Source organism: Lampetra fluviatilis, chromosome 18, assembly GCF_964198595.1.
Source record: "Lampetra fluviatilis chromosome 18, kcLamFluv1.1, whole genome shotgun sequence".
NCBI lineage: Eukaryota > Metazoa > Chordata > Hyperoartia > Petromyzontiformes > Petromyzontidae > Lampetra > Lampetra fluviatilis.
In genome coordinates this window covers 1,660,356-1,674,395 of record NC_136292.1, presented here as the reverse complement: position 1 = coordinate 1,674,395, position 14,040 = coordinate 1,660,356, and the positions used below count along the sequence as shown (strand labels likewise).

General features: G+C 44.2%; 1 protein-coding gene across 1 annotated transcript in view; it reads right to left on the bottom strand.

The window, feature by feature from the left end:
* Positions 1–14,040, bottom strand: part of LOC144937070 (mitogen-activated protein kinase kinase kinase kinase 5-like) — a 77,466-nt gene that overhangs the window by 24,254 nt on the left and 39,172 nt on the right. The window contains exons 15-27 of the mRNA XM_078864312.1: positions 13,991–14,029; positions 13,494–13,527; positions 12,882–13,219; positions 11,560–11,759; positions 9,724–9,797; positions 9,024–9,065; positions 6,900–6,984; positions 5,158–5,237; positions 4,912–4,972; positions 3,872–3,971; positions 2,868–2,923; positions 2,377–2,480; positions 1,349–1,526 (exon numbers count right to left, since the gene is read on the bottom strand). Coding sequence (XP_078720438.1) covers positions 1,349–1,526; positions 2,377–2,480; positions 2,868–2,923; positions 3,872–3,971; positions 4,912–4,972; positions 5,158–5,237; positions 6,900–6,984; positions 9,024–9,065; positions 9,724–9,797; positions 11,560–11,759; positions 12,882–13,219; positions 13,494–13,527; positions 13,991–14,029 — 1,391 coding nt within the window. The remainder of the gene's footprint in view (positions 1–1,348; positions 1,527–2,376; positions 2,481–2,867; positions 2,924–3,871; positions 3,972–4,911; positions 4,973–5,157; positions 5,238–6,899; positions 6,985–9,023; positions 9,066–9,723; positions 9,798–11,559; positions 11,760–12,881; positions 13,220–13,493; positions 13,528–13,990; positions 14,030–14,040) is intronic.

Here is a 14,040-nt window from a genome sequence, read left to right as displayed (position 1 = left end):
GTAATTACTGGCGAAACGTCACTCAGATTTTAAATGTTGTGGCTTTGCTCTCCAACACACCCGTGTGTTGCACTAGTAACGAATTGACAAGTTCTGTTTACGTGACAACCCTTACTAGTTGGCTGTGTCGGGTGGTGGCGGGTTTAACGACACATTTTTATATTTACACGATCTAACCCAAAAAAACCTGTATTATGGTTAAAGTTGTGAGTGTTCGCAGACTATTTGGCAACATTTCTGAAGTGGTCTGGCAGCCCAAATGAAATCAACTTGCAGAGAGCGCCCTCTGCTGAGCGACCATCTGGATGCGGTTCTATAGTAGTTTCAGCCTCCCCGATAAATATCTTAAAATGTTTCAAGTTTCATGTATTAGGTAGAGCCCTGTGAGCCATGCGGCTCACGAGTCTGGTGCAACCGCAACAAACAAAAGCAGTTCTGCAACAATGGATACAATCGGTACAGTGACTGTAAGCAAAATTGAATGCCTCGAACAGTTTAAGATTATTTTACTATCAGGGTTGCCGAGCACAGGCCTGAAGGCCCAAAACGCCAAGAAAGGGCTGAATGCGTGGATAAGAGATGTCTTGCCGATGCTGCGGTTTAACAATATATATTGGTTAACTATCAGATGCGCTTCTGCAGCCGTCTGGAATGCTCTTCCTTCTGATATTAGGAAGCCACTGGAGCTACTCACTTTTAAATCTAGATTGAAAACGCATCTTTTTTCAAACCACTTTTTGCACTTAGTTTTTTGTCCTTCCCCCGCACTTCCGATAAGCACGGTTGGCTATGTACGGTGCGAAAAAAGTTCAACATACATACGTACATTAACAGGAATGTGTGTCAGCCGGCGCACGCGTGCGCGCGTGTTCAAAAGACTGATTTTTATTTTTTATTTTACCAGGTAAGACCCACTGAGCTATACAGCTCTTTTTCAGAACCAACCTGGAGGGAAATTATAGCTCAAAGAAGTGCCTATCACTTGGACATGTATAGCAGCCAAACATTGTAGACACATGTTGATTCAAATGAGTTAGATATTCCGACGGGGACTGTTTGCTTAAACATGTCAATATTATTCATCCTTGAACGTTTCTGCGTGGATTAAATATCGGCCGTTCTATAGGATTGGGGGGGGGGGGGTGCGTCAAGCGTACATACGCAGGTGGGCGGGGGGGTGTAAAAAGTACGCGTGCGTACAGGGAGGGGGGGTGGTCAAATTGTGACAAATTTTTGCATACATACTAAATGGATGGCCCCTAGGCATCAGGTTGGGATCGAACCCACTACCCTCCTGTATACCAGGCGAGGTAGTTAACATCTCGCCTCCGTGGCGCATTCACATTACCAGAGCCGAGTTCCGTGAACCAGGAAGAGGCCGAGTTGAGGTTGATGGTCTCGAAGCGCAGGTCCTGGCCCTGGTCGATGCCACACCCCACGGCCACGCACACGAGTGGGAACTCCTGGTCGGGTACCACGAGCATCTCAAACACCTTCAGCGGGTTGGGCAGCGGGAAGTGAAAATGCTGCGCAACAGAATGACAAATACAAACAGACACACATACCGGACAAACATTTAGGGGCAATGCTCTATTTGACTTATTCAGACACAAAGTCAAATGTACATGTACAGCTATTTGTCAGTTCCTTGCTGGATGATGACCTCCCCATGCGGGGCAGGTTATGAGGATCTTTGGCCTGGCTTCACCACACTGGGCCCTGATTAATTACGTCTGCAATAACAAAAACTTGATTTTTGATCGTAAAGCATTAATAAAGATGACATTGCATTAATTTACACTACTGACACACTAATCAGATTGAGAACCATGACACTGGAACCACAGAGAGCCGTTCAAAATACGTATCAGTCTAAGATTCGGCTGTTAAAACTGTATGTGCTGTTTAAAAGGTGTTGTATACACCCAGGATCTTACGTAGATCTCATCAAATCTCAAACACTAGCTTGTTTGCTCATAATCAACAGAAAAATTGTTCAGTTCATGATTATTAATGAGGGGGGGGGGGGAAGTTATTCCAGAGACCCTGAGTTTAAATGACTGAACTTGAAATGAGACCGACTCCCTCCCCTCCCTCCCCTTTTCCCCCGTCCTTTCCTGAATAAAAGGGATCTGATGTGTGGTCTCACATAACGCCACAGTCCTACACGTCCGCTTTGGTTGTCTGTCCGAGCCGCCTATCTATCTCGCTATGCACCACTAACCTGTTACAGAAGTTATACACCCCCCCCGTTCCCGTGGTTGGATCAATACAAATAATTGACAAAAATAAACATTACACCAACACAAATTAACTCAGAAAGAAACTAACTGTGAACCGTTACCAAGGATTAACTCGCTCTGTTCGCTTCCTTACCTTGACCAGCATGAACTTCTGCATTGGCTCGTACCACTGTAGCAGCACCACACTCGACGTGAGAGCACCACACAGGTACGTGTTTCCCGTGTAAAGGTTGTTGGCTGCACAGTAGCCGGGGATTCAAAAACAAAGGCAAAATTGTCAATTTCAAGTAATCCCAGTCGGTTTACAGCAATTGAAAACATTGTGATGCTTTTGCACGTTATGTTCATTCAGAGTATTCTGGCTGCTATAAACTTGCACGTGACAGGTCACTTCTCGTTGTTGTGTGGTCATTTGTGGCCAAGTCGTTTCCGAAAAAGAGCTTATCTTGCTCAGCGGGCCTTACCTGGTAAAATTAAAATAGCAAAATAGAAAATATGTAAGTGCGCCAAAGTGTTCTGCAGACTGCAAGATGGTCAAATTATCACGGTTGGCTACGTACGGTGCGAAATAAGTTCAACATACATACAATAGGATCTTTGTTGATATTTTAAAATGTCCCTTACCAACACAGCATTTCTGGCATCCCTTGGTCTCTGGTATTCTGTTTGAAGGGTATCTCCTGCAATATACACAATGGTCTGTGAGCAGCGCCATTGTCATAAAAACAGCATATAATTTGACAGGCAATCGTATGTCAAGAGCATGACATTCTCTATAGTGCAGAGGAAGCTGTCAACAAGCCTTAATACCACACACATACCCAGAACAAACATTCCACCCAGATAATGTAAGCACTACAATAAAGTGGTGTGTTAAATATGAACAAAATTGTATTCCACAACTTTTCAAGCAGGGAGGAAATTATTTGAAAACCCAGTGAGTCCCTCATACCTCAGGCATGGGAAGTCAACAGTGGTAGCCTTATGGATAGAATGGCTCTTGCACAAAATTAATAAATTTCCCCTCACTTGTTCAGAACCATCCAGAACTTATTTGAGAATGGGGACTGATATCATGCATGTGTAGAGTATTCCTCCTGGACACACCCAGGTATTTAGAATCACACGGAGACCAGGTCTTTGCTCAGGGCTGCTCGCCGTTTATTCTTTCTTCCTCTCTCCACACTTCCACCCGACGTGACCCCTCGCTACCTCCTGTCCACGCCTCCCTCCTTCCTTCCTCCCGAAGCTACCCCGCTCCGTCTCACACGTCTCTCCTCCAAAATCCCCCTCTCTCTCTCCTCGCCTTCCGCTCTCTTCCCTCTCTCCGGCTCCTCCTTTTCCGTCCCTCTTCCCGCACTCGCCCCTCGTTGGGTCCTCGCGGTACTCCTCTACACATGTAAAAACACTGATTGGAGAAAACTATGCAAAAGAGGTGGATTTAAAATGTGAGCAAAAATATGAAGGTCTGTAGAATGGACATGGAGATGGGCTTGGACCACAATGAGTAGAAAAAGCGGCCAAGGATGGCAGGCTCAACATGAGTTTGAAAAATGCTAGAATAGAGAAGTAAAATGAAACATGTGGGGGAATGGAAAGGCACACGGTGTGGAAGGCCTGCGGATGACCTGGCGTGCAGCATGTCCGACAGTCCGGGCAATCTCTGCTCTTTCCGCGTGTTGTCGAACAGCCACATCAGATTGTGCGAGTAAAGCTGGCAGGTCTTCCCTGTGTGCGACATCACAGCACGCCACCACATACGCAACAGCGATCGGACACATGCCCAGGCATGTCAAACTGTCTTACTGCTCCCGAGGAGATGGTACAACAATCTCGTCATCCTGCCAGCTATTACCAATGTCCACAATTCATTGACTTATAGCCCTCTGTCAATCTATTCCTGGATTTAGGCTTACCCCATGCCATGTCAGTTATGGGAGTTGTTTAATAATATCTCACCACGCTAGTCAATGCGAGTTGAAGGGCAGCCAAGAACTGGGTCATATATCAATGGCTATGGATGGGAATTTAACTCAGGTGCCTGGGTTCATAATGCAGTGTGCTTACCACTGCGCCAACACAGCTTACTATGAATGTGTATAAACATATTTATACGTATATAATGATAAAATTATAATAATGTATTCATAATGATCATATTTTATCAATGTGCACTGTGTTGTATGTAATCCAGGTTTCCCTTAAAAATACACTTTTGACTTCTATAGGTTTTAAACAAATTGTATTGACGGATGAAACTAGATCATTAATGGTTTTAGAATGTATCGTTTAATCCAGGGGTGGGGAACGTCCGGCCCGCGGGCCGTATAAGGCCCGCGAAATCATTTAGTCTGTTCCAGCATCACATTAGGGGTGAGTTAATGAAATGTTTGACCAAATATAACAGGCTAAATTTTAAGTTGATAATTTTGTATGGCCCACAAATGATGTTATAAATATCCAAATGGCCCTTGGCAGAAAAAAGGTTCCCCACCCGTGGTTTAATCCATGAACCCACTTCATCTTAATTCAATGGGCAAAACACCCCAACGAAGATTCTAATTAATTTTCAAGTGCTTTAAACTCGAGAATATATAGGCATTGAATATAAAGTGTGCTTGCAGAATACAAATCACTCGCGTAATGAGGTAAAGGAAGCAAAACTTACCCAAGAGAGAAATTAGAAAATTATTCATCACGTACAGCCATGTGCATCTCCGTGGAACCAACTAAAAAGAAAGAAAACCCACAACAGCTATTTTTGAATAGCCTCAACAAGCGCATTTTTTTTAAACGTACCACTTAAAAAAGCAGTGACATTAATTTAAGAAAAAAAACAAAGCAATGATCTTTAGTTATTGAACGCACAAAAGGGATGCAGTGATATGATTCCGCAATGTAATGAAGAAGCCACCTGTTCCATTGTCGCTTCGTGCAGTTCGTTCAGGTTCAACGTGTAGATGCCTTCTTCCGTACCAAATATCAGATGCTGGTCTGTAAAGAGGCAATCACAACTCGCATTACTTTGACATATCTTAGCAGGCTTATCTGCAGCGAGCAAGGCTGTCCAATGACATCCAAAAACGTGCACATGGCAGGCAACGATTTAGGAACTCAACCTGCTTCTCATTTTACATTCGCTATAGTAAAAGTACGCATGTATGTAGAACTTCTTTCTCACCATACGTAGCCAACCGTGCTAATCAGTGGTGCCAACTGTTCTAATCGAATGTGGAAGGAAAAAAACTTCAAATATTTGCGTTTTAACCCTGTCCCATCCAAGTAAAGAGACAGCATGCTGACTGGTAGCTTGATCATGCAGCTGTAGATGCCAATGATGTTTCCTTCTCTGTGCGATAATACCCAACAGCTGTTTGACAATCACCTAAAGCAAAGTTTATTCTGCAGTCAGTACCATAGAGATGACTTAGCTGCTCTAGAAACTGCTGAGAATAAGACACATTGGCAGGATTTGGATGCAAGGAAGCGTGCTTCAAAACTAAAAATAACCCCTTTCATCTGGCAGGATTAAACCCCAAAAGTGATTGTAATTGACAGGAAGTAGATTATACAAAAGTTTCTAAAGTCGAACGTCATTTGCTTAAAATGTCTCCCTTGTGGCGTGAAGCAACAGGACCTGAACAGGCGGAAACAAAACGACGTCTGTGAGAGATTTCCTTATGAGCATGCAATGCTTACAATAGTTACAAACGGTTTCCTGGAACCTACAATGACAACAGAGGCCACAGAACCTGGATTTCGAATCCAGGCCGCAGCCTGTGATTAAACTGGATTCTCATGGATAGCGATTTGACGATCTCAGCCCAGTGACAGCACAAAAAATATTCACGTTAAATTTGGTTCTACACCAATCTGGACATATTCCAGCTCTGAGGATTACTTTAAAAATATGATTTTACTGTCGTGCAACGAACATTGCCCTCAGTGGCACAGCAGGTGGGAAATTGCTGCCCCATTCTGTATGAAACTAAACTATTTTTTATTTTACCAACTAAGGCCCACTGAGCTATACATCTCCTTTTCAGAAGCGACATGGCCACAAATGAAAGCTCAAAGTGCCTTATCATGTGGACATTTATAGCAGGCAAATTCTCTAAACGCATGTTTCTAAATTTGGAGGGAAACACCGGATGACCCAGAGAAAAATCTACACGACCACAGGGAGAACAGGCAAACTCCAAATATACAGACATCAGGGTTGGGATCGAACACACAACCTCCTGTATACCAGGTGAGGTAGTTAACATCTCCAAGCCACCGTGGTGCCACAGAACAAGAGGCCATATTAAGTAGCTGTGGAATTTTCTTCCTTGGACCATTCCCTAACATGAAGGATTGCACTGCTCTGTGAGATAATCAGTCTCACAACATGATGCTGATAGCACAATTGAGATTAAATAGGAGGGAAATAGGCAACAAATACATTTTAAAATCATTCCACTAGCTCTGAGAGACGCCGTCAATCTTTTTGTTTAACAATTTTATGAAGTGGTTTCCTATACCATCATATCACACAGCAGAGACCAATAAAGATCTTGGCAATACGTTTTGGCTGGGTGCCTAGAAGGATGATGGCCCAATGGGCCACACAGACTGCTGACACGTAATTTTTACTCCTTATGATTGGCAAGTTACCTCTTGTATCTGGGTGAACCCACGATGTTGCACAATGTATCTTCAGCGGGCATCCATTAAACACTTTGGAGAAACAAGCCCCCATCTGCAAAACCAGGATAGCAAGTATTTAAAAAAGAAACGCTTTCATCACTGTTAATTAACACGTTACATTATTCGTGTGTGCTGGATATCAACTGATTGAATTCTAGCCAATAACAGGAAATCAATCAATCTAAAGAACAACGCATGCATGTGAGTGTACATGCGTATGAAACAATGCAATATAAGCTTCAATTCTCTATAAGGCCCAATTACTTTGTTATTTAGTGAATAAATAACCAAAAATATGTTAATTACAGCAATATGTAATTCAGATACACAAAATACATATTCTCATCCACCACCAGATGACCTCTCTAAGCACCCTGCCGTACGCTTTATCTCGATTAATAAACACCGACATGCAGGTCCCATTTCTTCTCTCTGAACTACTCCATCAATACTCTCAGAGCAAAAATTGCATCCATTGTTGACCTTTCCTGTTTGAATCCAAACTCTCGCCAACATCCACCAGATTCCTCAGTCTCCTTTCTATGATCCTTTCCCAGAGTTTAATGGTGTGACTCGTCAAAGCTCCTCCTCCGTAGTTCTCACACTCTTGTCCATCACCTTTCCAATGTGACTCGCTCTCTACACACATCCGGAATTTTCTTCTCCATCCAGATTTTCCCAAACAGCCCCATCAATATTTCAACACCCTTTTCTACCATTCATTTAAACACATCAATTGGAATCTCATCTGGCCCCACTGCCTTTTGATGTTTCATGCTCCCCAGAGCCTCCGCCACCACCTCTTCTCTGGCTATAGTCTCTGCAACTACTTCAACTCTTTGATATTCCTCAACCATTTCCTGTCTTGGGTTTTCCACATTCAGCAACTTCTCAAAGTACTCTTTCTATCTCTCTCTAAACTTCATCTCATCCAATATTGTTCGTCCTTCACATGGCCGATGTCTCTGGTCTGTCTCTCTCTGGCTCGCCTTCTTTGCTGTCAAGCTTCTGGTAGAGTTGTGCAAATGCTGTTGTTTTTGCCATTGCTACCACTCGCATTCCATCTCTTCTCACTGCCAGCTATTCATCCAGATGGGCCTTCTCTCTCGTGTTCTGCCACTTCTTAAACTTGGCCTTTTTCTCTCGTTGCCTTTTGCACTCCATCACTCCACTACCATGTTTAATTCTGTTGCATCTGTCTTCCTTTGCCAACTTCCACTGTACGACCTGCTTTCAGTGTTCCACTTGCCAGTTGTTCCCATATTTTATTCACGTTCCACCTCGACCTTACGTTGTTTAAATTCTGCATAGCTTGCCTACCGCAGTGTGCTTTCTCATTGTTTAGTCGCCACCACTTTACCCTGCTACAGTTATTTTGTCTCACCTTCCTCTTCCTAACTGCTTTCACTATGCAATCTGCCACCAGTAGTCTGTCTATATAGTTCAGCCACACACTCTCCAGGGATCACTTTGCAGTTCTTCACTTCGTTCAGGTGCTTCCTGCTCACCAAAATAAAATCCATCCGATTCATCACCTCTCCACTCTGGTAGATCATCAAATGTCCCTCCTGCTTCTGGAAGTTCGTATTCACCACTGCAAAATCATTTGCCTGGGCCATTCAAAGAATGTCCTCTCCTCCCCCATTCCTACTGCCATTTCCGTATCCTCCATGGTTCCTTCCATATCCATCCTAACTTCCTCCTACTCTTCCACTTAAGTCTACGTGCATAATGTACATAGTCGTGGTGATCTTTGAGTTATTATAATCATTTAAAACTTATTTATTTTTTTGTCATCTTTATAACATTTACCTGCTTCTGTTTTATGCAACCCTTGTAAGCCCTCCCTTCCCGTGTAATGTGCTTGCCACCTTGGCTGGGTCACCATGAAAAGAGGGCTTCTTAGCTCAATGGGCCTCACTCAAAATAAACCGAACGACTGATATCATTAACGGCTGTATTTGCTACTATTGAGAACATGTGGTCTAACAAATGTGTCTGAAAATATGCAACACATTGAATAATTCAATGAAAAGGCAATATTTCTTGTGGATTCTTTCAAGTTTGCATGCTATTCATTAGAACACTCACATGCACTTTTGGTGTTGGTGGCAGTCCATTGGCAAGCAAATTCTGGGCAAAAGACAGACATCACAATCGGTACTGAAAAATTTACTTTAAATCGATCAGTGGTGAGATCAAAATATATAAAATTCCAGTACTTGCACTAAAAGTAACATTTAATATTTAATTTGATTTACTACTTGATTCCTGTGAAAATATGAATATAAATATAAAACAGCATAAGAGTTATTAAAACATAAATCAACATCACTCACCGTAAAATTGAGAGGTATATTATAAATCAGATAGAGGCCTACTTTCTCACCAGCAAGAAAGGAGTATTATACAAGTACCCACTTCGTAGAGGCCACACAATTAGGTGCGGCCACAAATTTAATGGTAATTGTGTAATAACAATAAAAGCTAAAGAAATATAGTAAAATAAATTAACAACTCGTATAATGTTCCACTGCTCCACTCTCAGGACACAGCCTGCCAACTTGGGCCGAGATGGGATTTTTATTATTATTTAAAATGGGAAAGCTCAGATTCCTTGCACATCACTTTGTGCAGAGAAGAAAAAAAAGTGGCACTTCTTCTTGGGGTCCTACACTTCACGCCTTGGATAGCTGCCCAAGGATGCATACGAAGTGCCTGCAAAAAGCTTTCCGACGGGTAGAATACATTCCTTCGTAAACGCTCAATGCGATTGCATAAGAAATCTCACCGACAACTTTGGCAGAGGGTCCAGCGGTGCGCAGTTGCTCGTACGGCTCACGTCCTGCTTCTCCGCCACGGTACCTGATGAAGCCAAACAGACGACGGGCATTCTTTAACTGCTCACGTGTGGGCTTAATAAAACTACTCCATGGGAACATTAAGGGAGAAAAATGCAATTGAGGCAACAGGGAATTGTAAATAGAATTATCCGCTTCAGCTGAAGCCCATTTAGTAATTGTTTTATTGCCAATTGTGCTATCGATTTCCTGCAATGAAATTAGCGAAATAGCATGTTATTATTCCAGTGACCAGTGGATCCTGCCGTAGCAAGGAAGTATTTCTGCTGAGAAAATGTAATACATAACACTAGGAAATGCTTCAAAGGTGTGGCTCTTTTGGGAATTGCATAATGGTCAAACAGCTAAACCAATTAATAAGTTGTACAACAATTACAAGGGTTATTTGGATAACATCATTTAAAAATGAATATAGACATTTGTAAGATTACATACAGACCAGCCACGAATGCAACTGAAGCAGAACAACGTTGGTAAAACTACAGCTGGACCTCTGTAACAACCCCTCCTAAACATCTGTGAGAAAGAGCTTCATAGGGCATCGGTTTACTCTATTCGAACTACGATTCTTACAAAGATTCTGCATCGTGTGATTTCAGATAATAAGGAAGCTACTGGAGCTATGCACTTTTACATTCTAGATTTAAAACTCATTTCTTTAGAACTACTTTTAGTGTTGAGTTTGTTGTCCTTCCCCCACACCTCCGATCAGCATGGTTGGCTACGTACGGTGCGCAAGAAGCTCAACATACATACAAAATTAATAACTGCCTAGACCAGTGTTTCTCAAACTTTACTCCGCAGGTGCAGTGTGATTTGCATACGAGCAGTCTGATTTGCATATGACTGTAACATTCCAGCATCAGTAAGCTGTACACAACAAGGGGCCTACAGAGATGGAATTTTGAAAAATACTGATCGAGACCGGTCCAATCAAACCAGATGCAAGAGGCAGGTTCATACTGGGTTCACCAGGCAGAAATGAGCAAGCATTGTCCGATATACTTACAAAGCAATATACTTAAAGTTTCTATACATGTAAACTTGTACTCGTTTTATCGATCAAATGATGGACAAGGGCTTCCCCACGCCTGTGTGGGTTATGGAAATCATTTGACCATACTTCATTACACTGGTGCGTGCGCGTTCAAGGTGGGAAGCATAGACGTGGAAAGCATCACGCTACAATGGATTGTACCGAACTGCCCTCTGCTGCCCACCACGTGGCCCCACAGACCTGCGACAGCCTGTTTGACGTGTGATTGGCCATGTTGTCCAGAGGTTTCTTGCACCAGGGCTTTCACAGAACACCACAGATTCACTCAAGCCTGGACAGCCTCCAAGATATGATGGGATCGGACGTACCACAGGTGATATGAAAAAGCAGAATATAAAAAGTAAAGGTGCAGCCCTTCAATTCCTTGCTCACACCAATGCCACAGGAAGGGCCTCAACAAGAGCAAGCTCAAGAGAGCAGCCCTCTCGAGGGTATATTGGTCTACTCTTCAACGCTGACCATAAATGACGGCACCCACACTTTACCTCAATCGCACGCAACCTGCTGATGGACTGCGGCGAACCCACTTATGCTGCTGGGTGGGAGAGGGGGTGGCGAGGCGAATTTACAAAACCTGTCCACAGTTTCAAACGCCGCACTGGAAAATCAAAACAGAGTGGCGACCTCTGGAATCGGACTACAACGCAGCGGCACCCCTGGGGCAGGAAACACGTTAAAATGTGTGCAAGTAGCATTGGAAGACACTTGCTTCCATCGAGCGCGTTGTGATGGCCCATGTTGATCCGCTGCAGGTGTTCGGTGGTGGAGAGGACCTCGGCGGAGCAACGGCGCCCGGCCGAACCCCCGGCTCCGCTCACCAGGTCTGGCAGCGGCGGCCGCGGAGGTGGCGATGCGCTATTGGAGCGCCGCACCGCAGGGGCGGGCCGCCCGTTCCGGCCCATGTTGTGTCTGCAAGCCAACAAATTCCCCCGTCGGCGGTATTAGTATAAACTAGTTTTGAGTTTTTCCTAAGGGGCCCACTGAGCTATATAGCTCCGTGTCAGAAGCAACCTGGCCACAAATGGTAGTTCAACGAAGTGGCTTATCGTGTGGACATTTATAGCAGGCAAATACTCAAAACGCATGTTTCCAAATGTTGGGGGGAAACCGGAGGACCTGGAGAAAAACCCATATGACCAAGGGGAAAGAGACATGCAAACTCCAAATATACAGGTGTCAGGGTCAGGATCAAACCCATGACCTCGTGTATACCAGGCGAGGTAGTTAACATCTCGCCACCGCGGTACCCAGCGACAACCTACACAAGCTGAGGGGTTCCCCTGCAGCTGGTAACATGCACCGTGGCACAACTTAAGTGGCAACAGTTTCTTTATGAAGGCCAATCAATGTGAATGTGATAACATTTTCAACAGCTATAACATCGAAACCTCAACTATTGTTTTATATAATGGCAACAATCACAAACATAAGTTTTGCTGACTAATGTCGATCCATGGGCTACATATACCAGAGGTGTGGACTCGAGTCATGTGACTTGGACTCGAGTCAGACTCGAGTCATGAATTTGATGACTTGCGACTCGACTTGGACTTGCATAACAATGACTTTGTCCCACCTCTGACATATACACATGTCAAGTCTCAACGAATACCTTTGAGAATCATGGTTTTTCACAAGTTTGAATGTCTTACGGCCATGCAAACGATTCTCGCATTTTTGTTGCTGTTGTTGTTGTTTGCCTGAAAATAATACACTCAGCCCTATTTATTGCAGGACATAAGTGACTGAGCCCAATTGAAATGTTGACCAAAACAACTCTCCCCCAGATTTTCAAGAAACACACAGCCAATTTTTTTTTTTTATTACAACTTGCCAATTTCAATATATTCCCAGAGTGGCTTACTGCTCACCCGTGATGCGAGAGATTATTTTGATCTAAATGGGCTTGTTGCCGGGCTGGAAATAAATCAACGCTGGCGGGCAAAATCGTACCACCTGCTGCATCTCTAATGCAGCCAAGAGCTGTGAGGCAGTAGCAGGGGGGTGGCTCTGTGTGGCGTGCGAGCATACGGGGGTGGTGGCGGTGGCGGGCTGTGGAATCGCTGGCGTGGTGCGGGCAAGGGCTGCCCGGGCTTGCTGGGCGACACGACTTGTGGGAGCGGCGGGGTAGGGACGTTGTACTTGGGTCGGTTTTGCTGCATGGGCGAGGCCGACTGCCCAACTTGGGAGACGCGCGGAGGCGGCACCGGGGCTGGGCCATAGCCCTGCGCCGGAGGCGGGCTCGTGGGTTTCTGCCGGGGCATGGGAGGGTAGCGCTCGTCGGACCGTGCCGGGGACGGCGCTGCAGGCCGCTGCTTGATGGTGCCCGAGCCCTCATTGCTGTCTTCCGTGGGGCTCTTGCACCAAGGCTGTGACAGATCAGCAGAGTTTCAGGAGTTGGGTGAAGATTCATCACCACTGTCTTTACCACCACCATCACCATCATCCCCATTTCATGCTCACGAATGCTCCCATATTAACAAGACTCGGACCCGCGTTTACATGCTGATGCACATTTTCGCTTGATTTCTTTAGACAAATAGGGTAAATTGTCAAGGTGATATGCTTTACCAACATATGAATGGGATGTAGTTGGGTAAAAAAGCATTTTCATCAAATACAAGATCAGTCTCGTCTTAGTACCTTTGGTGGAAGAGGAGGGGGGACTTTCTTCAGCCTGAATTAAACATTCCACATGCACAACACAATAATACGTTTAGATTGTGAAACAGCTGATGAACATTACACAAAAAGCAAAGATACAGATGTCTTGGAAGAGGTGCATTATACATTGTAGACAATAATTTAACAAGCCGACTACATTTAATTGTTGATAAGGTTTCAATGCACTGCACCACTCAACCAAAAGGAGAGATCATGCCAAAGAGGATGACCAATGTGGAGATGGAGTGATCAGTTCATGTGCAAGATGGGGTGTGGCATCATAAGGAATGGCATGGGGATGCCTTCATCCAGTGGTAGATAGATCAGGGTTGATGATTACAATTGCATAGCATGCAAGTTTATGCCATTATGTGCAGTCAAACATCTCAGTGTGTCCACAAATGAGCGACATCTATTTATTTACTCGTGAAGCGCATCAATGTCTATCAGATGGTCCATGTGGAAAAAGTACATACGTTCCACCATCGTCATCATCTTCTGCACCCTGCTGAAATCTGGGTGAAGA